Raw genomic sequence first — 24,646 nt, 5'->3', positions numbered from 1 at the left:
CATACAAACTGTGGGTGATCGTCTCGGTCCAATCTCACTTTCCATGAGTAAGGAATCCCCCGGGGAAAAGGAAAGTACTTCGGTTTGTATCATTTATAAAGATGTTTTCTTAATATACTGTTCTTCTGGCAGCGTGTCTACGGAGTTTGATGGGTTACGTGGTTATGATATGATTTATGTATGGATTATAGATACAGGACACAACCTAAGGTATAGCAATCTAGGGATAATAAGTGAAAATACTTATTTCCAGCAGTGTCCCAGGATGTTAAAAGCAAAGAAATATATAAAACACAAGACATTCAATGTAAAACTAAAAATTTAGAATCCTGAAATCTGAAAACACATCACCACAATTTAATTAAGAAAAGAATAACGCCAACATCAAAATACCTAAATACAACAAGGACAACTTCTAGATTTCACTATAAATAATAATAATAACTATAAATAAGTCCTGACCTGACCTCCAGAAGCCCTTTTTATTTTGTTTTTTTATTTTTACATCATTCTGATGTAATTTTAGGCAATTAAATACATTAGTTCCACTTTTAAATTGATGAAATGGTCATTTTATGGATATATGTTTCACAATTTTTATTCATTGGAACTCAAAATGACATCAAAGTCCTTCAGGCCTTTGATAAATTTCATAATATCTGTCATGAGGGAATATTTTCTAGTTTTTTCCTCAGTTTTTTTTTGTTTTTTTACTTCTTAAAGTAGTATTTTGGTGATATTCCAGATTTTTCTTGTCAACAAATCCGATGAAAAGATCAAAAAGAACCATGAATCGATCCCACAGACGAGTACTGTGTGTATCCAAAGCCTGATATATCTTATTCCACTGTGCCATAGAGCTGCGTTTATTTCCACAAATTAATAAAAAAAAACACATCAGTAAGCCAGTACCGTTCCTTCATTATGACGAGCAGTCATAATCAATCTCACAACATGAGGGGAAAAAAAATCCTGCTGCAAATACTCACAAAAACACCAAATGTGTATTCATCCGCAGCTGAAAATAGTCCCTAACAAATGTAGTATTTACTCCTGTTTGAGTAACATTTGCTGAAAACCACAGTGCCCAGCTGTTTTGGGAAATTGCTGAGCTTTTAAAAACTATGTTAAGATGATTTGTAACTTGCTTTTAAAGAATTGTGTCTTCAGTAGGAACAAAATAAGACTTGAGGGTGAGTCCTGACTACAGACTGTTTTGACATGAAGTGTTTTTACTCTTCGATTCGCACCATTAGTCGATCATCAGGAAATAAATCACCGCCTGTAGATGAATCATCAAGCATTGTTTCAGAATATATCACAAGGAAGAAAAAAAAAATGGCAGAAAAAAACCATGAATTTATTAATCATCATCACAACATTGACATCAACACAACTCTCCCTTTTTGTTTCTGCTCATTTGAGTGCAATCAATACCATTAAATAAAAAAAGGTTAATAAATAAAAAAACAGGTTATTTACAAGCAACCAAAATTCATTTTAGCGTCATTTATGTTTTGCAACTCTATTACAACATAAAAATATAATAGTCAGTTGTACAAAACAAAAGTCTGTGCAAACAGCTTGTTACAGTAAGTTTGGTGGGGATCAAAAAAATGATTTTACTTATGGCACCCTGGACACATTGAAATAAATGAAAATGTGGCCATGTTAGTTAGTTGCTGATTATTTACAGTATCACCATCATCACACCACTAGTGAAATGCAATATGAAGAGTGAATATACAGTAGTACTATACCATTTTTTTTTTCTTCTGAGTGTGCAGTAGTAATAATACTTATTGAAAATATTCACATCGTATTTGACTTGATTTGATCCCTTTTTTTTTTCTTTCACAGCTTAACTGTGGAGGTTAGTAGTAGCAGTGAGAACTGTGGGGGCCCTGGATTAGACGACATGAAAAAAAAAAAGGGGGGGGCAGCTGGATGCCGGTCACTGTGATATTTTCAGTTATGGCTTTAGGTCACTGTTACAGTGAGTCATCATGCAATGCTTAAGCGTGGCCGGAGCTGGCTTGCCAAGCGGCCACATGAGAGGCTGCACATTCCCCTGCGGACACACAGCCTGTCGGGAGCCCCGGCGGAAGGTTTTCGGCTGCAAATAACCGACACTCCTCTGTGGCTGTTTTTGACCGCGCTCCACAAACACTAACAACTTTAGCATTCAGGGTCCATACAAAGAGACAAAGACAGATTTAACATCAGACACCACAGGTCATGCTAAAATAAACAACCACACCACCTCTGCCGTGTCGGGCTGTAGCATCAGGGTGACGCATAAACAAATACACAAACTTGCAGACGTGTGTTTTATGCAAAGTCTGGCCAGTAAACCTTTTTTTTTTTTTTTTTTTCAACCTTGTAATTCTCAAACTCCATTTAGTAATCGCTGTTTAAGGAGAGTGTGAATCAAGTCCAGAGCGAGAATGCTACGTCAATACAATTTCACTTTCTGACAATAAAAACAGCTTTGCTATTTAAGATGGAACTGGAAATTGGAGAAAATTAGCTTCCAGCCCAAATGACACATCTACATTATCGAGTGAGAGGCCAAGTCAGACACATTCAACTTTTCCACTTTTTTTTTGACGTTATAAAACAAACTGAACCTGCATAATTTTGCTGAAGTGTTTTTCGTGTCTTGATTTATAACATACAGTTCAATTAGCCACAGGTTATTAAATTACATATTTACATTTCAGTTCGAGACAATCGATAAGTTGAACCAGTCAAAGCTGGTCAAATACAACTCACTGCAGGTGTTCTCCACATAGAGAAATCATCAGTACGCCTTTGCATCAAACACATGTAGCAAGTAACACTGCTTTTTAAACAAAAAACTCCCTCTCAGTAAACAACCTGCCCCTGACAAAACCGTCTGTCTGTCACATTTCCAAGTAGAACTTTCCAGAATAAATTAAGGGGGAATGAATCCGTGTTTGATTCTCTGGTCAAAGCGCAGGCTCTGCTGGATGAAGACAGGGACACCTTTCTGTTTTTCCCACAGTAAAAACGAGGCCAGAGGCTCCTCTCTCTCTCTCTCTCTCTCTCTCTCTTTAAGAGGTCAGCTTGGAGTAGCTGGGCGGGGAGAAGCGTCTCCGCAGGTACTTGAGGATGTAAAGGGGCAGACAGCTCACCAGCGTGATGACTGTCACCTTCCAGAGGAACGATAGCGTGGTGATGAAGTAAACATCTGGAACGGACGAAGAGATGAAGATTAGAATGAGGTTGCAGGATACAGATGTATATTTATTATTTAGTGAACTGTTTTGTCACTGTGGCTCAACTCATTTCATTCTTTTAGTGAATTAAATGTTGCTACAGGCTCGTGTTACTATTGTTTAAAGCACAATAGAGCTGCAACGAGAAGTTGAGAAAAAGTTTCAGTCACTTTTCAAGCAAAAAGACAAATAATTCTCTAGTTTCAGGTTCTCAAATGTGAGAATTTGCAGTTTTTCTTTGACATATATAACAGTCAACTGAATATCTTAAGATTCTGGACTGTTTGTTGGACCAAACAAGCAAACTGAAGGCATAACTGTAGTCTCTACTGAAGGCATAGTCTCTAGAAATGGTCACTTTTTCCTTATTATAACATTTCACAGACCAAATTAATCCAGATAATAATCAACAGATTAATTAATAATCATTAGTTGCAGCTCGAGTCCACAATAAAAAACAGTAATGAGCCAAATATATAATAAAATAACATCAGGAGTTTTTGATGAAATATTTCTGCTGAGTTGTTCTGCTGCTTTGAATGCATGAGAATAGGAAAATTAAACTAAAACAATTTCATACAAAAATTTCCCCCCTTGGAAAATGCCGAATAGAAAGTGTAAACTGCAGATGCAGCAGAAGAATAGCCTTTAAAAAATCTATTCCAGTTGGACTTCACGAGGGAGGAGAAGTGTCCAGAAAGGGTACGCTTGACCACATGCCGGTCATGATCCTCAGTGGTCGAGATTTTAGGCTGAAAATGGAACTCCACACCCCACGTAAAAACTGAAAATAAAGCTTGGAAAGCTCTCGGTTAGAGTATTGTATATGTCACGAGTCTTAATATGGCACAACTAAAATTAGCTTATTTTTTAGCCAACTCAAGTAAATATGTGTACAATAGCCTTGCAACAAACTGACTGAAATAGAGTAAACACCAACTCTTATGCTATGAGAGCTGTTCATGTTTCAGACTTACAATGGCCAGTCTGTAACACTGGAGAGAGCACTATTTTTAGGGTGGTGTTTTCTACCGAGCACACCTTTTCTGTGATAAACACATGAGCCTCGGCAGTCGCTGGTAACAGGAAACTTAACAGGATTGTTGGCATTTCCTCTTTGATACTACGGTATGTCTGAGCTACGTCCGAACCAGGACAATTTGTTAATGTGCTTACCTTTAGCCTTCCTAATATCCAACATACCAAAGCTTACTGTACACCAGAGGCATAATATGAATGAGCAGGTCTCCCTCACTGCTGACTGCTGACGTACTATCTCAAGGTCGTCCCAAGTACAAAAACATCAATCAAACCGCAGACTGTGTTTGTTTTCTTGTCTCTATGAAATACGCTGCCGTCATGCTTTGTGTTCGCTCACCTATGAACTCGTGCAGGAAGACGAGCGAGGCGATGTAACAGGCCAGGCTCAGGAGCTCGGCGACTATCATGAGCCAGTGCCACGTCTGGATGGTCAGAGCAACCATCAGCAGCTCGGTCAGAATGAGAGAGGTGAAGGAAATGGCGACGATGTGGACGAACTCCGAGTCGAAGAGCAGCATCGCCCCGTACATGATGATGCTCCCTGTGGAGTAAAAAGAGAAGAACAATAACACTTCCTGCATTATGTTCAATGTTAACGTCACTCTGCAGATGTATATCATTGATGAGTGACTGAAGTTCTGTTATGCATATCAACAAGATGAAAAGTGCATCTGCTTTTTTGGGGATTTAAAAAGTAAAAAGGTTCACAAAGAGATGTTTTTTTTCCCCTCACATGAAGAGGAAGATTTTCCACTTTGTAGTTTTTTAAATGTTACTTCCTCTCACATTGTGACATTATAAAACCAGCAACAAACCAACACTGGCTTCAGCTGCTAATGCATTTCATACAAGTAGATGTTTTTTTGAACTACATACGTTTATACATACATTAAGTATTTCATTTTTTTATTTTCTTAACATTATGTGTATATTTTTGTGCTACGTTTATTCTATTCTGTGTGAATTATGTGAGACATGTTAAAAACAAATTTCCATCGCTTTGTGATGGGAATTTGTTTTTGTGATTTCTTGCAGTGAGTTAGATGAGAATATCGATCGAAGCTGGTTAGCTTAGCTTAGCACAAAGAATCAAAACAGAGGCAAACAGCTAGCCTGTCAAAAGCTAACACAATCTGCCTACAGAGCCTCTAAAGCTCACTAATTATACTTATCCAAGAAATATCCTGCACTTTGTGGTTTTCACACTACAAACATATAAGAGATAATGTGGTAATTTGCGAGGTTTAGAGAATTTTAGACCGAATCAGTCTGTTCTCCCGTTTCCAGTCTTAATGCTATGCAAAGCTAGCTGCTGTTAGATGTAGCATCATATTTAGCATACAGGTATGAGAGTGATATCAGTCTTCTCATCTACACTGCAAAAAAGCAAATAATCACATTTCCCAAAATGTCAAACTATTACATTCCTCTACCTAAAAGTATTTAGTGATTTTAAATAAACAAAGAATTTCACAATGGATGTACAGTAGGAGAAACTGTGATACAAGTGATACAGTAACAAACAGAGCACTGATTTGGAAACTAGGCCCCATTACTTGGAAATATACAGTAGCTTCAGATCAGCCGTAACATGGAAAATTTATTTTAGACAGAAATAGATAAAAGGTTTTTGGGGCGTAGCTTTGGATGCCGCCGCAAACGACTTTTCACTGCAAATGGCCCATGTCGGAAAGTTACCTCGGGGTTTTCTGACAAAAAATCCTCAAACATAAATAAACTCTTCTAGAAATTAAGAAGAAAGTGTGTGTGGGCTGTTAAAAGCAGAGCGACGCACCTTTTATCTTTGTTTTTCAGAGTGCGATTTGTCTTTCTGCTCAAATTAAACATCTGATTGTCAACCCTCATGCTTTACACATCAACATATACCTACCTACAACAACACACGGTTCGCATAAACTCTTCCTTACCTTGATAGATACTTATCAAGACCCATATTAGAAATGTCTTGAATGATAGTGGTCGACCCTGTGGAAAGAAAAACAGTAGAACATCATCAATTTTCATCCACGTTTCTGTATATTATATTTGGCTGCAGTGTGTGACCATTCGTTAAATACCTTCAAGAGATCTTTATATAATTCTGGATACAACATGGCGACCTCTGACTTCACATCTTTGTCCAGCACCAGAGAGAAGACAGGGAACATGGTGTAGATGGTGGAGTAGCTGGAAACAAACAAATTCATGTGTCCTCTCAATGTGGGGGGAACATGCTCCAGAGAAAATGGCACATGGACAAGAAGTTTCACACATTTCATTGTTGGATTCAACAGTGAAATGCATTAGTCCAGCAGTAGTCCAGTACTTTCATATTTTCCCCCTTCTAGCATTACAACAGTGCTTTAACACAGAGGAAATGCCAGGGAAACAAGGCGGCCAAATGCTCTCTCGATAAGTCATCACAGTTCAGAGTTTGTATCTCACCCAATAATCAGGAATCCTTGGTAGAGCGGGACTGAAGCAAAGTAGAAAACAGAGGAGAAAACCGTCTACAGAGACAGAGAAAGAAGAACAGAATGAATCATTTTCTTATAAATACTCAGATGGCTTCATGAATGATAATTGGGAGAAATTCTACACCAAATTGTTCCTTTTAGAAGAAATGAAAGTTATATCAAAAGGTTACCACACTTTGACCGATCAATTAGCTAATCAAACGCAACACTACGATATTCCTGACTCAACCGCGGTGCGTATAGATGATGCCAATATTGAGCTGTCAACTAGTCAGCCTGCCAAACCCGGCGGCCCCAAACCAGACAGGTCGCAGCTGCGGCTGTGGTTGGTGTTAATGTGAGACATGTGGAGGAGGGCCTCCCTGAAACCCCAAAGTCCATGATGCAGTGAATCACGGGCTCTCCCTCAACGGCGGGGGTTGAGGTTGGACAGGGACATGGGAATTGACTGTGTCTGCTGTGGTGGGGGGCAGCAACTGAGAAGGGCACCTCTTCTGACTCATCGTGCACCCACTCTTCCATGACCACCCCTGAAACTACTCCCTGCCTCGCCTCGGTCATTGCCCCCTCACATTTAGGTTTTAGGTGTTGTGGATGAACCGGATCCTCCCAAACTTTAAAATAACATATTGTTTTTCAGACGTTTTATAATATTTTACGGTTGTTTTGGCTCGGAGTTTCGACGTGCAAAACGTGAACTGCCAAATTGACTCAAAACACTAAATCACATGCTCAGTTTTCAATACCATCATCTCGTATCAATGCTTGATAAGCTTACTCACTAAATCAATACAACATGTTAGCAAGCACTTCACTTTATTTTAACGTCATCACAGCTGTGAGCAGCATGGCAAAATAACTTCACTGCCCACCCCATTCAGTCAACTGTGTGACAGTGGTGGGAAAAAGAAATATATTTTCTTAACTTGGAAAGCTAAAAAGTTAAAATGTTGCAACATAATGAGTGTCTGTTGCATTAGTAAACATTGTTGTTTAAATTTATATGTCTTCCTGCATTACAGTAGCTTACTGTATTTCAGATTATTAAACCCACAAGTCATACAAACATCTCAGGTTTGGTGTCTCGAATAAAAAATACTTTGTGTTTACTTTGTGGGGGTTTTTTGTGTACATAAAAAAAACAGAAATTGAAACGCTGAAGTACAATCTCAGTTTTCATTTTACTGTGTAGGAATAAAGGATGTACTGTAGTGTCAAGTCAGACTCTAAACCTTATTATCTGTATTTAGTGATGGAGGATATTCAATATATAAAGTCATTCTTAGTTTACATCAGTTCATAAACTGACCTCACCAATGCAGACTCTTGTTTTGATTGTGTCCATTTCATTTCAAAGTGCATTTTAAAAGATTCAAATGTATGGATAAACAAATTAATTGTTATGACGCACTGATAAACCTTTCATTCATTTATGTGAGATTTTGAGGCCAAAATAATAAGTATGGCACTTTGCAGTGAGAGTTTTGCAAATGAAATTCTAAATGTGAAAACTGAGCCAAAGAAATTGCAAAATACTGTGATTCAAAGGCATCCTTTCAATACATCTGATGAACTCTTTTCACAAATGCTTTAGTTGATCTCTACCTGCATAGTGCTGATGCACAGGCTCCTGTGGATGACGAACTGGCTGAGAGCTGCAGACCTCTTGTAGCTGTTCCGACCGTGGACCATGAGCAGACGGCCTAAATGTTTGAACTGAGTCACCGAGAAGTCGGCAGCCAGCGAGGCCTGCTTTCCTTCCTGTCAAACACACAGCACAGAGGGCAGTTAGGATATGCTCCAAGAAGTCTTTGCTGACCTGAAAAGCATGTTTATGTGTTCTTATTATGAAGTGAACAGAAGATGACAGATATATAGCTCTGTTATTTGGAAGCACAAAAAAAATCAGACTGAAGGTGCACAAAAAGTCTCTGCAAACGTTACGCTGAAGCATCGAGCATGAGATCTACAGGTTTTAATAAATCAAACAAAAACTCTGATTGTTCCATCGATGCATAATGACCAGTAGGGCTGCAACTAATGATTATTTTCATAATTGATTTATCTGCCAAATATTTTTCCTGGTTCATGCTTTGGTCTGTAAAATGTCACAAAATAGCCCAGCACATCTTCCCAAAACCCAAGTTGACTTGTTTGACTTGTTCAGATTGCTTCAAACCCGAAGATACTTAGCTTAATATCATAGAAAACTAAGAAAACCAGCAAATATTCTCATTTGAGAAGCTGAAACTAGAAGAATGTTTTGCATTTTCACTTAGAAAATGATGTAAACCACTGATCGATTATCAAAATTGTTGCTGATCCATTTTCAACTAATGGTTTCAGCTATAATAACAAATCCACTGCAGATTGTATGTGTGTGTGCCTGTTTGTGTGTGTGTGTGTGTGTGAGCAGTCATCTCTGCAGCTTTTGTCTCTTTAATTTCTTGTTATACAGTTGAATTTGAAAGCTGTAGTAAAAATGCAGGAAACATGCAAATTCCGCACAGAAAATCACGTTTTCCTCGACTCTCCGCCGCCGCTTTCCCTCAGGTCCTCCTGTTTCCTCCCATAATCCAAATACTTTCAGGTTACAAATTTTCAATTAGAATTTCCTATTTTCCTTCAGCTGTGAATGCAACTGTAACTGTGTTTGTCTATATGGATGGATTGATGGGCTTATATTCCTCCACGTTTATTAGGTTACAGCTAGTTTTACTGTTTTTTTATCTTGATTAACTTTCAACTGTCAAGATCAGCATTGGCGACAAAAAATGTACAAAACTGGACAAATGGCAAACTAAACAGGGATCTTAGAGAGTGAACCATGAGAAGTACAAGAGACGTGCTGATCAGAGACTCTTACTTTTACTTAAGCATAAAAGCATCCGGTCATCTTTGTTTCCTCTACAAAACACAATAGCTCCTCATGGAGGGAAAAAGGAATCATCTGTGTGCATGTCCCTCTACATCTCTCTCTGAATGTGAGAGAGATCTTGACAGGAAACACAAAGCGAATATCTGTGAGAGCGACACGTCAGTGTGAGGCGATGAGATGGACAGAGTCTTACTTTTCCCTCCACTCCCACGCCACAGTCGGCTTCCTGGATCATGCTGACATCGTTTCCTCCATCCCCTAAGAGAAAACAAAAGCCATGGAGGTGTCAAGATTCACATCAGTGACTCACCAATACAGATACTGAGTTGAGAGTATTATGTGTGTGTTTATTTCATGAGACACTCCCTTCGTTTGGCCCGATTAAGGGATCATAACCGCAGAGCCACAGTGAGGAAGGTGAAATGTCGGTCTGGAATTTAGATAACAGGAGTGTGACTGTAGAGCTGGGTGATATTAACTTGTTTTATTCATATAAAAAGTGTTATTTACTTGGAATCACTGACAGAATTTTGTAAAAGAACAACAATGTGATCATGAGTGAGAGTTAATAATTTGGCAAATTAAAAATGTTAAGTTTTGATCATTTTATTAAAGTTGCTGAACTCAGTGAGCTGCTGGCACCTCGCAGGGTTTCTGGCTCAGTAACATGAGGTGCGTCTGCTGGGAACTGTAAGGTCTCCTTTTGTAAATTCTCATATGGACAGATTTTCTGTTGGAGGGATCAATATGTGGAACTCCTCACCCACAGAACTCAAAATGGATCATGACCAGGATCATTTTAAACTCAAACTGAACCCGTTTTTCAAAGAGGGATCAGTCACGTTATCTGGTGCATGTTGTTTTATAATAATGTATCATCATATTATGCTGTGGTATGGAACGTTAGTTCATGCTATATACACTTGTCCCTATATAAATACACCTTAAATAAATAAATAAAGTATGATATTGATTTATCACCCAGTCCTGTGTGTGTAACAGACAAATATTATAATCGCATTAATGCACTTTAAAACCAGCTCTGCTTAATTGTGGCATTTTATAAAATGCTCATACTGGGAGTGCTGTTGAGATGAGGATGTTTTGTTGAGGATGTGAAGACAGGAAAGAAGTTCACAGTAAAAAAAAAAAAAAAGAAAAAAGAAAATCCGACCAGGAAAAAGCTGTTGGGACAGTTTTTTTTTGTTGTTTTCCACTCACCTACAGCGCAGGTGAGTTTGCCTGTACGCTCTTGAAGCAGCCGGACTATCTGAGCCTTCTGAGTCGGGGCACATCGGCAGCAAACCACAGCGGGACACTGACACGCGAGCTCCATGAATTCGTACTCGTAGTATTTCAGGCAAACCTGCGAGAAAACCACCGAAACGGACGGGGTGAGCATCTTAGGGCCACCTGCGTGTAACTGCTCTCAGCTGCGGATCTTTAACATCTTCATTTTCCTTACAGTTTTAAACTCCTGAAGCGGTTTAGAAAGTGACTCTAACCACAGATACCACTTCCAGAGATGTTTCAGTGGCAGCGATATTATCATGCATGATACAGAAAAACATTTATTAAGGTTTCATAAGGAGAGATAAGTCACACACACACACACACACACACACACAGACGCACTCAAGAGTTTACCTCAAGCGAGTCCCCAGATATCACCAGCGCGCAGTCGTGTTTTCTCCTGAAGGCGTTGAGCTCCAGGTGGGCTTCCCCTCGTGTTGTCACCTAAGGCGATGTGGCGACCGCATTTAGAGATGCACGCAAAAAAAATACACTCACAAAGAGAAATTATCAAGCATCACAATCTGTCAGCTTCTGCATCGTGATGGTTATCAGACCAGCAGCTCGCATCACTGGAGCTGCGGCGATGAAAAACGTTAAAGGCAACTGAATATCTGCCAACAGGTAGGACTCAAACTGGCTGAAATAAACGTCATATTATTATACAGAATGTTTTCCCATATTGATAAGGGCCAATCTGACTTATTGGGATCATCCTTACATATTATATAAGTTAACAAGAGGCTATAACTTTAACTGTGAGATATCACATCTTAAGTATGATGTAGACACCATCATTCTTTTTAGGCTTGTGCATATTTAAATTATACTGTTCTAGACAGTTTATTGTGTTGTTATAATGCATTTTAGCTCACATATCAAATCAACAAAGCAGAAAAGATCTGTTAAGTGGAGGGAATTGACAGATTGAAATGGTGCAACCATACTGATGTGTAAAAATGTGAGCAAAAAAAAAAAATCAAAATAAACTGGACCACTGTTTTGCATTACGTCAGAAAAAATATTCTTCTCAATAATTATAGATATTTCTCAATAGTAACTTCTCAATAATTGTGTCAGTTTCAAATATAGACTTAAAAATTCTCCAAAAATGCAGCACTGACAAGGCATGGTGTTAATCTGTCAACAAGAGTTATGCTCTGGTATGAGTATCCTTCAACCGCTGACTATTCATACGTCAATCCAGATCAGGTCTTTGGTGGCGACCAGGAAACTAATCCAGATGTATGTGTTGCAGGCCCAGTCAGCACTCCCCCGTCCACTGGGACAGAGGTTTTAAAGCCGTGCCAACCATTGTTATTCTCTTCCAGTAACCGCAGTTGTACGCAAGTTGTAACCTTCCTATATGGCAGGCGATCCTTCTGCTCTGGCACGGCTCCAGAGGGGAGGGGGGGGGGAGGCAGAAGGGGGGGGGGACTATCAAAGCGGCGAGAGAGCCCGAAAGCTGCAAAACAAATTAGGAAGTGAGCCCTCTGCATGTTCCCTCTGGGAGTGGTTCAGCTGGTTTCTCCTTTCTGTTTGAGCGAGGGCCTGTTTGTTCTCTTTGACAGTGGCTTGGATGCGTTCGTTGGTGGGAAGTGATTTATTCAGCTGTGGATGCTGGCTTAGCCATCATGCGTAGTTGTGTGGGGCTGTATGACCACTAGCTAATGGGCCTTGGTCGCACACAGAGGATGGATGCCGGAGGGTCGACTGAGTCAGGAAACTGTCAGCGCTGTGTTGAACTGGGATGAACCTCGTGGTGCTAAAAATCAACTGTTACCCACTTCATATGTACATTAAAAAGGAAGAGGGGTCTTGGTCCTGCACTTACCGGTCTGAAGATATGGATGTCCTGGTTGCGGGTGATCAGATGTGCGTTCTTAGCGGTGCATGTGGCTGTTTCCAGCTTGTCTCCTGTCAGCATCCAAACCTACACAGAAACACATGACATCATTTACAAGATGCACTGATGCTTGATGAGAAATTTGCTTAAATAGTAAATAAATGAAATCTTGTCATAATCTGTCAGTGAAATCAGTACACAAGAGCTAAATTCCAGAGATCAAAGACTCTAATCACTGACTTGATCAAGCAACCTCTAACCGTTCTGTCTGGAAGCCGAAGCTTGTGGACTTATCTCAGGATCAAACATAGTTTGCTTTATTGTAGTACTTGTGCTTCAAACAGAAGACAAACCCGAGTCATCACATAGATTGGTATCACAGTATCCTATTTCTGTCTCACACTGATTCTTAATGAAGACAGTTTGGATGTTTCTTACAGAAGGTTATAGCAGAGAATTTAAATGGTTGATGCACCCAAATTAAAAAAAACACATTTTGTCACTTATCACTAGTGATATGTAGATAGTTTTGCTTTTATTTGTCCAGATTTTGAGATATCCATCGGAGAGATTTCTGCCGATGAATTAAATTTTATTTCTGAATTTCACAGCATTAAAAAATGACATTTAAACACTTCAGTAGTTATGTGTTATTCTGGTTGCTCTGGATAGTCCACACACTGTCAGAGTTTTCACTGGAACTGCTTTATACTGAAAAAATATGAAAATTGTTGGCATCTACTTCTTAAATTTCATTTTTTTAATGTTGTGAGAAGCAGAAATTAAGCTCTATTCATCTCCATCGTAGTGGGGTGGAGGCAGAAATCTCAGCGAGAGGTATCTGAAAACTTGAAAAGTCGAATGAAACTAAACCCATCTGCATGTCTCGATACCACTGGACATACGTGAGAAAATGCTTTTTTTTGTAATTTGGGTAAACTGACCCTTTAAATGAAGAGTGAGGAGTGAAGGGGATAATCAGCCAAACTTTTACCACAGTGACTAATCTGGTTTCTGCTGCTTGTTTCCATAAAAATGAGCTCCAACATTTCTGAAGCGTGCCAACCAGCAACCACTCCACAATCTTTATTCTAATTCATTTACATTCACAATAGTTTAGGGGTTTTATACTTAAAGGAGGCGACTTTAATGAGGCTTGTTCATGTAGGTAGATATGAAAAACATATGTCCTTGTCTTGTTTATATGTTTTGTTTTCTTAGTTGCTACTGTGAGCTATGAGGCTGTCTTCCGCCCCCCCCCAAGACCTTAATGCCTGCATTGCGGAGGATCTCAAGGGTGGGCCTGACGTCGGTCTGGAGCTGGTCCTCCACCCCGGTCAGACACAGGAGCTCCATCTCCATCTCCAGACTCTCAATCACTGTGGCCACCTTCAGAGAGCGGTCATGGACGCTGAGCTTGGCCTGGACGTACCGTGCCTGGGGGGGGGGGGGGGGAGAATTTGGAGAGATGGGAATAGTTGGTGATGGGAGGAGATGAATTTAGTATAAATAAGAGAGAGACACTGCAATACCAAAGAAGAGAAACAGCCAGGAATAGCAGAAAATATCAATATGGCCACCAGCTGTGGCAGACATGACAAAAACAAGGAGAAAAGCATAAAACACAGCCACAGGGACGCCGCGCACAGTGTGCATACATTAGAAGAATTATGCAGAAATTAAACTGTGTACAGTATGAAAACATCCCATTCAACACACTGAAACTTCCATACGATAAACCCAAAGTCTCAGTTTTAACATAAACCTGCAGGTATTTGCTTGCGAGCAGCCTTAAAAAGCTACAATGTTGTAGAAAATCTGGAAATACAGAACAGACATGATCAATTGGTTAACGCCTATCTTCAGTGCTCCAGCTGCAGGGCAATTTGTGAGTGAGATAAAGCAAAAACAATCCGAGTGTGACTCATACAGGAACACAAACTCTGTGTGTGACTCAGTTGGTGACTCACTGCTGCCCACCAGCTCAGCTCACACAATTATACACTTCAGTAATGGGCCTGGGGCTGAAGACTGCAGGGGAGACAGCCCTGCCCTGCTCAAACAATGAGTGGGGCCTGGGTGTGTGCGTGGGAGGGTGGAGTGTATGGACTGGAGGGAGGGGAGGGGAGGGAGGGAGGGGGGGTCAGAGGTTAGTCTAATTACCCAACAACACACTTTGACATTTAGAAATACTGAACATGTCTGCATCATACATCACTCTGCATTTGTATTTTGAGATACTATCTGACACACTGTTGGTATTTCTGTGGTTTACGAGCTGCGGTGGCTCAATGTGTAAGAGACTCAGGACACTTCAGCAAGACCTGGTCCCTCAGCTCAGCCTCGGGTCACTAAGGCAGAGGACACTTGCCTCAAAATCTTGATACTGCTCCTCTGTCAGGGACTTCTTGGAGACCACAAGGACCCTCAGACCTTCCCTCGCCATGTTCCCGCACTAGAAACAAGACGGACAGAAACATCTGGATTCAGCAGGTTACACAGCTTTATTAGTCTGCGAGGTGTTTACAACGGGAATAAAAATCCCTGTTGTTACATCTGCATCGTGTCTTGTGAAAAAGAAGGGAAATCTACCTCCTCTTCCAGCCAATCGTTATACTGGACGATGCCCGCCATCACCACATCAGCTCCCTTCATGTAGAAAGTGATCTCTCCTGTCGATTCATCCTAGGAAACAATTATCCAGAGTTGAATGAGTTTGAGACGTTAACAGGTCGTACAAAACCAATACATCATACGTCCAATGTCCGAGTTTGCCTCACACAAAAGGGATTTCCAGTCCATACCCACGTGAGCTATGGCGCACGTGCTCTTATTTTATGATTTTTTTGTTGCCTAGAAAGGCATAACTTATTTTGGTATTCACTAGGGGTTTCAAAAAGTGTTTGAAAATATTATCATGAGGAAGTCAAGTTTCTAAATCCCAGGCTTCCTGAGTTCTAAGCCGGCCAACAAAAATAATGTTAGTCATCAGACTTAGTCAGAGTTCATTATAAGTTGAGGTTTTTCTCAGACAATATGTTTTAATATTTTATTTATCTTGTGTTTTTCTTGTTAAAGTCAGTGTCAAGTCCTAATCAGTCACCTAGCAACCACCAACAACCGACCTACATTGAAAGCGTCGGCTGTACTGGCACCAACACAAAACAATATTTTATTCTGGGAATTACATTTGAAAAAAGCGGGAGTTGTCTTATATCCGAGGACTGGACAATAACACATTCACAAGATCAGAGATCCTTTATGAATGGAGAGAGTACTGCTGTTACACTTACAGAAAGTGTTGCATTATGGGTTGTTTGTAGTCTTCTTGTTGCTAGGCGAGCGAGTGTCTTCGAGTATGTTTATAGTGACTCTTTTAGAGATAGTCAGCCCCAGTTTAATCTACAAGAGTTTTCTCAAGGCTTGTTTAACTTCGAAAGCCTTTATTTCCGAGGCGGACCGGGGTCCCAATCATCTGTCAAGCGGCCAAGAATTACTGCTGTCACTGATGATGTAGAGCTGAAAAATGCTCACTTATAAAGAAAATATTTGTACCTCTTCCGAGAGCCTGAGAGGAGAGAGTGTGACTATGTGACTGATAGATAAGCTACATAAATGTGGGATTTAAGTTCTGCTTTAATGGAAGTATTTCAGTTTACAAGAGAAAAGTCTCAAAGATGAAGACTCTTCTCCTTGAATTAATAGTATCTCAGGGAAACTTTCCCAACAGGTCGAATGTGAGAGTGTGTGGTATCTTCAAAAAAGATACAACACAAAAACACTGGAAAAAGAAGGGTTGTCTTATAATCAGGCTCCTCTTATATTCAGGTCAATACGGTAATAAACAAACAAGGGAATCAATTAAATTTCTTTGAAACTCGTACAAAAAAAAACAACAGCTAACCAGATTCTGTTAGTGAAGTAACAAAATCATCATCTTTGCACTCACTCTCACTATGATGCCCATCCTCTTGCTCTCGTAGGTGAAGGGGAATATCTGCAGGATGGTGAAGTTCAGGATTTGGCCACTAGGGGTCCGCAGCTGCATGGAGGACTGGTCTCTTCCAACCAGAGTCAGACCCACGCTCTCAGTCCACTGCACCAGCGACACCTATCAACACCAAATTGTAAAAGGTTTTAGTAGATGGTTATAAAAACATATAACTGAATATAAAAGATGGACAATTTGCAACATTTATCTAATAACTAACATTTAACATTGTATCATCCTCTTTCCGGTACAAACAGCAAGAGAGAAAAGTGACCGCTGCTCAGGGTTTTTTTAATCATTCTGATGGTAAAGCCATTATGTCAATATGATGTTCCATTACTTGAATTATAAAAAAAAACAACATTCAAGGACGCTTTGGACTGAATAGGTTGTCAGAGAGCACAGTAACCATTCAGCCTTAATCAATAGCTCGAGTGTTTTCAGCACTCAAGACTATTGATTGATAAACTAGGGAGATGTCCATTTCTGAACTGAAAATATTGTTTTTGCTTGATCCTCTCTGAAGGACACAACAGACGACATCCATTAATATAATGTTAAGTTGTGTGTGCGTGTGTGTGTGTGTGGGGGAGGGAGGGGGAGAGAGAAAGAGGGGAGATGACATTGCACAATAACTTCCAGACCAGAAGCCAGATCACATAGCCAATCCATCATCCATCTTCTGACAGGACTAATAGCAGAACGGCCAAATGGATACAGATGAGAGAGAACAACAAATATCGCCATGTTCCTACTCTAACTTTAAAACCACCAAAATTCCTTATTTTGGAAAGAAATGACCATGTAGTCTGACAATGCTTGGCCGGGAGACGCTTTAACGTCAGAAAAGCTCTGACTGAGCTCTGACTCTGACCGTCATGTTTGTCATCCAGGTTGGGACTTATGAAAACTCTGCTTAGTCACAGTCTAGAAATATTCACTGTGGAGGCATTCTTGGATCCGGTGTCCACCACAACAGCACCAGCTTGTAATAGCAGCATCTGGGTTTGGCCGCCAGATTTCTACTGGACCGAATACTGCTGTATCCTGTTGGCTTGACTCAGAACCACCGCATGGCTTTTATGAGCAACTTTTTTTTTTTTTTATGAGCTGACAAAGTCGTTTCGATTGCGACACTCTTTGCTGAATCACACGTTATATGCCTCATCCTTTTTGATTATTATTATATACAAATAATAGCCTGTATCATAGGGGAAAAAAAAGTCCTGTTTTTGTTTAAATATGTTGGATATCTTTAAAAAAGTGACAAGCAGGAGCCACAAAAACCGCAACGTCCCTGCTTCAATTGTTCTTTGTTGCATGTCATACTCATCTTTCTCTCCCAGTGTTTCCTGTCTGTCTCTTCATGGCCCACTATCCAATAAAGGCAAAAAAATGCCAAAAACATAATCTGAAGCAAGTAGTGATGTGTCTGTTTTGACATCAGTAGTAAAAACCATACATTCAACAGTCACCGGCATTGTGTCCACAGACAAAACCATCTCTATATTAAGACTTCCTGAAAGCTGTAGGGAAAGCAAACTGAATCTTGGTGTAGATTGCATCAAACTGATAAAAAAGAAAAGCACCTTTTCAGGGTGCAGCGAGTCAAATAAGAGTTCAAATTTCTATCCAGTGTAACTGAAAAAAAAAAAAAACAGCTTCATTTCCTACAAACAATAGTAGGGTCAGTTCTTTAATCACAACAGATGTACTGGGCTCTATAAAAAATATGCTATCAAAGAGGAAATTCAAAAGGGGATAAGTGCAATGGGCTGGGGAGCACATTAAGGAAATCCGTATTTACACCGCAGGAAATGGATCAAGTCGAAATTCCGCAGCCCTCTTCCTGACGTTCAAAGAATTTATACTGATCAAGGACATAAATGTGGAATGCCGTTCGGCTTGTAAATGTACACGGAAGAAAGCGGCGAAGACACTCGAGACAATGGCCCTTACTGTCAAAAACCAAGAAACCCTCGATCTGTCCTCCTGTCCAGTCTTTCCTTGTTTGGCCTTGAGAAATTTATGTTTAAGTAGATTAAGTGTGGTTTTCCTTACAGGTCAAGTTGAACTGTGTCTGTGTGTAAGTATTTGCTTGTCTGTGATGTTATGTATTTACGTGTACTGTCTGATGGATATCCTGCAGCTGCTTGTATAATATATGTGGGAAATGTGCAAGTCTATATTTCCACACAGACGCAAAGCAACAGAGCCAGCCTAGTTATTGTTGGATAAAAATGTTCCTAATGGATTAATCAAGTGTTCTTTGTTTAGGTGCATATAAAAGTATGGTATATTAGTAGTAGTAGAGTGTCTTATTTCACTTTTCTTTTTCTACAACTATTATATATTATTCTACTGCCCACCTTCTTTTTAATTCTTTTTTTTTGATACTGTAACTGTTAAATGTGTATTTTAAACTGTTTAAATAGTTTATAGTAAATAGATTGTTTTCTTTTTTGTTGTGTAAAGCACTTTCAGCTGCATTTCTTGTGTTAAAGGCTCTTCAAGTATATAAATAAGGTTCATTATTATCATTATTATTCAAGTATCAGGACCTGCATTCCTTCATATGAATGATGAGATTCTCACAATGTCGCATCATTCTTCCTCACATTTCCGTCACATTTATAAAGAACAGAGAGATTCGTCAGATTTCTCGGAGCAAACAATAAATAAATAAATACATGTAATGATAATAAATGAATAGATATGTAATAAATACATCTGAAACATCCAGAACAATGAAAGATTTTATGACATTAGATGATTTGTGAGGATAAGATGTAAATTTGAGGATTCAAAAATGAATAGTATCTTGTTTGAAATGAAGCCAAAATAATTGGTATTATTACATTTTCATTTTAGCACATTCCCTCTGAGCTTTGAAAATGTTTTTTCTCAATCTACGAAGGAGCATATAATCCTCCACTTGATGAAAATATCATGAATGTCACCAACACCGGAGTACCATGTATACATCAGTCTGTGTGGTTCGCTGTCGTACCTCGTCTGGGCTGGAAGCCTGGTAAACTCTGCAAGTATCTTCATAATGCTGCTCAGCCTCGGCCTGGTCTGTCACACCATTGGACTCGTACACGGGTGTCACGTTGTGCACCAGGGCGATGGCCTTCACAGCCTCATGGACTCTACTGCTGATGGTCTTGCGTACCTTAGTGGCTGCCGGAGCCCTGGAGGCTGGAAGGTCGTGGGTGGGCTGAAGACAGTTGCAGAAGGTAGTGTACTCAGAGGAAGGGACAACAGCAAATTGAAAAGAGTTTTTTTCTAATGGAGGTCTTCTGTTGTGGTCAAGGTTTTTCTAAGAGAGAGCAGCTATAGTAGCCAGCAGAACTAATAATCTGTACTGTCAAAAAGAGAAAAAAGTTGTATGAATGTCTGAAAATCTGTAGTGTCAAATCGAAACAAATAAAACAATTCCTATGAACTCTTTCATCCGTATATATACTACAACACATAATGATTCAAAAACCTAATTTGAAAACAGAGAACTGGTAGCTGTGTAGGTTTCAGTCTGAGAAACAAGCAGTTTCACTAACCGCAGTTTGTGATAGCGGCCTGTAAGGATAACCAGATGTGTAAAGTAAATATGAAACAATTTGCTTTTGCATTGTGGCCTTGCTATTTTTAGAAAGGCTGTGCGTTCCAGGGGTTAATGGTAGCGTCATTAAAAGAAGTCCGGTCAGTGCTTTGCTTGTGGGCTAATCCTGTTTCCTGCTTCGCTAACCTCTGGTGTCAAGGGGGGACAAAGAGTGTCATCTGAGGTCAGGAAGCATTCGACCAAACAATAATCACAAACTGATATGTTTCTTTAAAAACAATGCTCCCGTCTGTTTGCTTTACCCCTGTTCCAAAAGCTTGTGGAATTTCAATCTTTTTCCTTTCTGTTTGTTTTCTTCATTTCTTCTCCTTGACAGACACGGAGCATTGACTTATATGTTTTGTGTTTATTTACCTGTGTGTAGGCGCTGAACACATGGCTCTGTACTTCATCCATAGAGTCCATCCCGTACGCCACGGTTCCAAGATGGAGTCGCCGGAACACCATTTCATTTTGGGTCAGAGTACCTGGTAAACATTACATTAAATGTGTTCGTTAGGCTGACAGATATTTACAAAATTAATATTGTCTTGGAAACAATCTAATGTATCGGTAGCTGTAGACGGATTTTAAGTCTGCACCTTTCACAGGTCAGAAGCCTTCCCTTCAACACTACACACAACCTCTGTATCCTCACACTCACTTTAAAAGCATTTTCCCGCCTGTATATCAAAAAGACCTAAAGGGGCCTTGCACGTACATTAGCCTGACCTGCCGACCCCACCGGCCTTATCATGCTCTGGATGGGGAAATGGCTGATCATTTTATTGGGCATGAGGGCTGTAAATCTGATGGGTAACACCTCACGCCTGAGGAAGTGCACTGGTGGAGGTGTTGTGCTCTAAAAGGTGTGCATGGATGAGAGACTTTGGGCTTTTTTTTTTTTTTATGATTTAAGGGTCTAGAACGTTGAAAGCAGTAGCAATCCCACCACAGAGCAAAACCCCCCAGAGAGGGAAACAACTTAACTCTGTACTACTGGATACTGCCTCTGCACACAACCTTTCATTTTAGTATTTTAGTCCACAGAGATTCTTTTGGCTATTTTAACATTTTTGCAGTCTAACCTGTTTTGTCAGTCAGCAGGTAGGAGATTCGTCCGAGCTGTTCGGGTATGGTGCTCGCCCTCACCACCGTCCCTGGTATCTTGGAGTCTTTCTTTATCATCCAACTGAAAACCATCTTTCCCATATCCAGATTGACACGCAAACTGGAAAACAAAAATAGAAATGTGCTCCCTTACTCCTTACATTAAATATAATGCAACTGTGGATGAAGTAAGAGAATTAAGTCGCACCTAATGGGCACAATGTGAGAGAGGAGTAGGAGGAAGCGCAGGATCTGGAGGTACCAACGGCCAGCGAAGTGCTGCAGGGCCACCATGACCAGAGAAACCACCACCAGGGCCCCGAACAGGATCTTAGTCAAACAGTTCACTTCCAAGTCAAATAAACCCACCTGTCATGAGCAAGAGACGTAAACATTATGAGTCAAATGTTAACACGAACGGTCAGTGCATATACAATACGTAGGTCTAAGAAAATCAACGAATTAAATCAATGTCAAATAAATTATCAATCATCAAGGGTACATTTTGAGCCAAACTGTACCTTGTGCCTCGGGTTGGAGGTGTTCATGACACTGCGCAGCTCCTTGCCTGTGTAAATCACAACCCCCACCACTGTGCCTGGGGGTGAGGGAGAGAAAAAGGCCTAAAAAAAACTGCCTGAAGCCAATATAATAAAGAAACAACATAAAACATAGTATGTCAAGAAGATGTTTCCCAGACTTATAATCTTGACGTGAATAGACCTGTTAAAATGAAGAATGGCATTTGGAATATAAGATGCAGATTTCCAATTGCTTAATGGATAACACATGTTAGCATAGGTTTAAGTGGATTCACTCTCCTGTGGAAGAAGCACACTTTTTTTTACCAGTATGGTTAGCTGCCCCAGAGGCATCTATAAATGAGTAAAATGTCTAATTGCCTCATTATTTTTCTCTGTGTGTTTGGTTAGACAAGTCATCAGATCAACAGTTGCGAAGGAAGCAATGCCTCAGCGTAGCTCTTTCAGCTAAAAGCAAAGAATGGTCCTGGTTATTTCCTGGTCATTAGCTGCTTCATCGACAGAGCTGCACTCACTACCAGTCAGATATTTACCAGAAGCAACAACAGTGCTGGCCCACAGGGTGTTCTCAATGCTGAGACTTTCGCTGACTGGAGGGTCTCCATCTTCCTGTAACAGTTGAGAATATATGCAAATATACATTATGATGAGGAATGATAGAAACCGTTCCATTACACTAAATTTAATCTGAATATTAATGCAAGCACTCACCCTGGTGAAAGTTCCAATAAAGTTGTGGATATCAATGTTTGGTTCTTCTGCATACACATATGATCTGATTTGGAGAAGGTCCTGTAAGACGTCGACAACATGGTGTAAGATCACTGACAGGAAAAAGTGAATGATGATACATGATTGAGAAGAAGATAAGAGCAAGCAACGTTTTTCTTAATTTGCTCATTAGACATCAAAAATTACGCAACTATTACATCATCATCATCTGTAGTAGCAGTGTTTGCTCTACGGTTTTGCATTTTACATTGAGAACTTTTGCTCGAGAATATAATTAGTAGCCAAACTGCTATGAGACGTTCAAAAATAAACATCCATAGACTTGTTTGACAAATATGGCAGTTACTGTTTGTGGATCTAGAGTGACATATGTACTAAAAAACAGCTCACAGGTCAGTAGTTGACAGGACCTGCAAATATGTTAAAAGTGGCAGTTGATGGTTTGGGTAGACTCAAGGTTGCAACTAATGACTATTTTCGTTATTGATAAATCTGCTGATTATTATTTCGATTAATCATTTGGTCTATACATTAATGATACATTTAAAAATGATGAAAAATTTTCCTAGAGCCCAAATAAAAATCTTCAAAGTGTCTTGTTTTGTCCATCCAACAGTCCAAAACCCAAAGTTATTCCATTTACCGTCATAGGGGACCAAGAAAACCACAAATGACCACATCTGAGAAGTCAGAACCAGTGATTTTTTTTTAGCACTTTTGCTTAAAGACATTACTTAAACAAATGACTGATTCACAAAAAAAGTTGCAATTACTTTTCTGTTGGTTGACTAATCCGTTAATCGACATCAGTTTGCTAATGACAGCCAGTGTAAGCATTTTACTGCCAACTACATTCAATTAGATGGAAGTTTCTTCCTGAAGTGTCTTCCTAATCTATAATTAACGTTTACAATCTTTAGTAGATTTTATTGATTCATTTAGTTGGTTGAGATTTTTGCAAATTAATTCTTCGGCCCACACTGCTTACCCCTCACCAAAATGTCAACAGTCTAGGTTTCATGGAGAGTTGTTAAATGTGACATTTAGGTTGAAAATAAATAACTGAAAAAATAACACATGTATCTGCGTCATACTGAAAATTGCATTTATTGCCTAACAATTGAAATGACAAATGAAATCTAAAAATATTGGAATCATATTCGTCTGAGGTACAGCTGTGAACCTTTGACCTCTTAGTCATGCAGTTCTCTGATGACCTGCATGACCAGGATCTGATGACCGGGCCACCCTGCACTCTACTTAAATGACTCCTGTGTCCCAATGACAGACTTCTCTTAGACCGCACTTGTGCATGTACAATTACTCCTGCATTTATCACCTCTTATTGCACAACCAGGAGAAACAACAAAAGCATAGATGTGGTCTTGCAACGCACAACTTTCTCCTGCAACCTTACTACCTCTCTATCTGTATTTTATGACTCACGCCAGCAGTTGGCAGCCTCTGTGTGCAGGCCACTGGGAGGCGTAGTTTCCAGTCGGTCTCTCCATCCAGCTGGTCAGTCCGAAGGAAACAGGAGCCTGAAGAAGGAGAGGACATGAGCTGCCACTGGTGCCACATGGAAACACATTCACCCCTAGGGGGCAACAATAGATAGGCTTGAACAATAGATGGGCTTTTGGTTTAAGAAGGTACATCACAGGCTCAATTCTTGATGATGGCACCGTACAAACCACAATTTTTACATTTCAACACAGTTTTTGATTTTGTTATTTGTTCTAACACACACCCATTTTCAAGTTGACTGTTCCAATAAATACATAGCAAGGGACTATCAAAGTATTTTAGCACTAAGTCACAAATAAATAGTAGAAACATTTGTGAATGGGTCTGAGTTGGGATCAAACTGGGATAGAAGTGGAGGCACCCACC

At 39.9% G+C, this 24,646-nt stretch overlaps 1 protein-coding gene across 2 annotated transcripts in view; it reads right to left on the bottom strand.

Annotated features, from left to right (window-relative positions):
- Nucleotides 1-1,339: 1,339 nt before the first annotated feature.
- Nucleotides 1,340-24,646, bottom strand: part of LOC121896104 (probable phospholipid-transporting ATPase IIA) — a 32,633-nt gene continuing 9,326 nt past the window's right edge. Inside the window, exons 7-28 of one of the 2 annotated variants that reach the window (XM_042409766.1) lie at nt 24,200-24,294; nt 22,733-22,813; nt 22,555-22,630; nt 22,001-22,077; nt 21,688-21,848; nt 21,458-21,600; nt 20,745-20,857; nt 19,779-19,988; nt 16,727-16,888; nt 15,370-15,462; nt 15,149-15,232; nt 14,044-14,214; nt 12,766-12,864; nt 11,286-11,375; nt 10,860-11,004; nt 9,832-9,896; nt 8,366-8,521; nt 6,729-6,793; nt 6,362-6,470; nt 6,212-6,269; nt 4,621-4,824; nt 1,340-3,214 (exon numbers count right to left, since the gene is read on the bottom strand). In XM_042409766.1, the coding sequence (XP_042265700.1) occupies nt 3,078-3,214; nt 4,621-4,824; nt 6,212-6,269; nt 6,362-6,470; nt 6,729-6,793; nt 8,366-8,521; nt 9,832-9,896; nt 10,860-11,004; nt 11,286-11,375; nt 12,766-12,864; nt 14,044-14,214; nt 15,149-15,232; nt 15,370-15,462; nt 16,727-16,888; nt 19,779-19,988; nt 20,745-20,857; nt 21,458-21,600; nt 21,688-21,848; nt 22,001-22,077; nt 22,555-22,630; nt 22,733-22,813; nt 24,200-24,294 (2,594 nt within the window). In that variant the 3' untranslated portion in view covers nt 1,340-3,077. Of the gene's footprint in view, nt 3,215-4,620; nt 4,825-6,211; nt 6,270-6,361; nt 6,471-6,728; nt 6,794-8,365; nt 8,522-9,831; nt 9,897-10,859; nt 11,005-11,285; nt 11,376-12,765; nt 12,865-14,043; nt 14,215-15,148; nt 15,233-15,369; nt 15,463-16,726; nt 16,889-19,778; nt 19,989-20,744; nt 20,858-21,457; nt 21,601-21,687; nt 21,849-22,000; nt 22,078-22,554; nt 22,814-24,199; nt 24,295-24,646 lie in introns of both variants that reach the window. The other variant, XM_042409765.1, reaches the window with a different exon arrangement.

This window comes from Thunnus maccoyii, chromosome 4, assembly GCF_910596095.1.
Source record: "Thunnus maccoyii chromosome 4, fThuMac1.1, whole genome shotgun sequence".
NCBI lineage: Eukaryota > Metazoa > Chordata > Actinopteri > Scombriformes > Scombridae > Thunnus > Thunnus maccoyii.
This window is presented reverse-complemented; position numbering and strand designations above follow the sequence as displayed.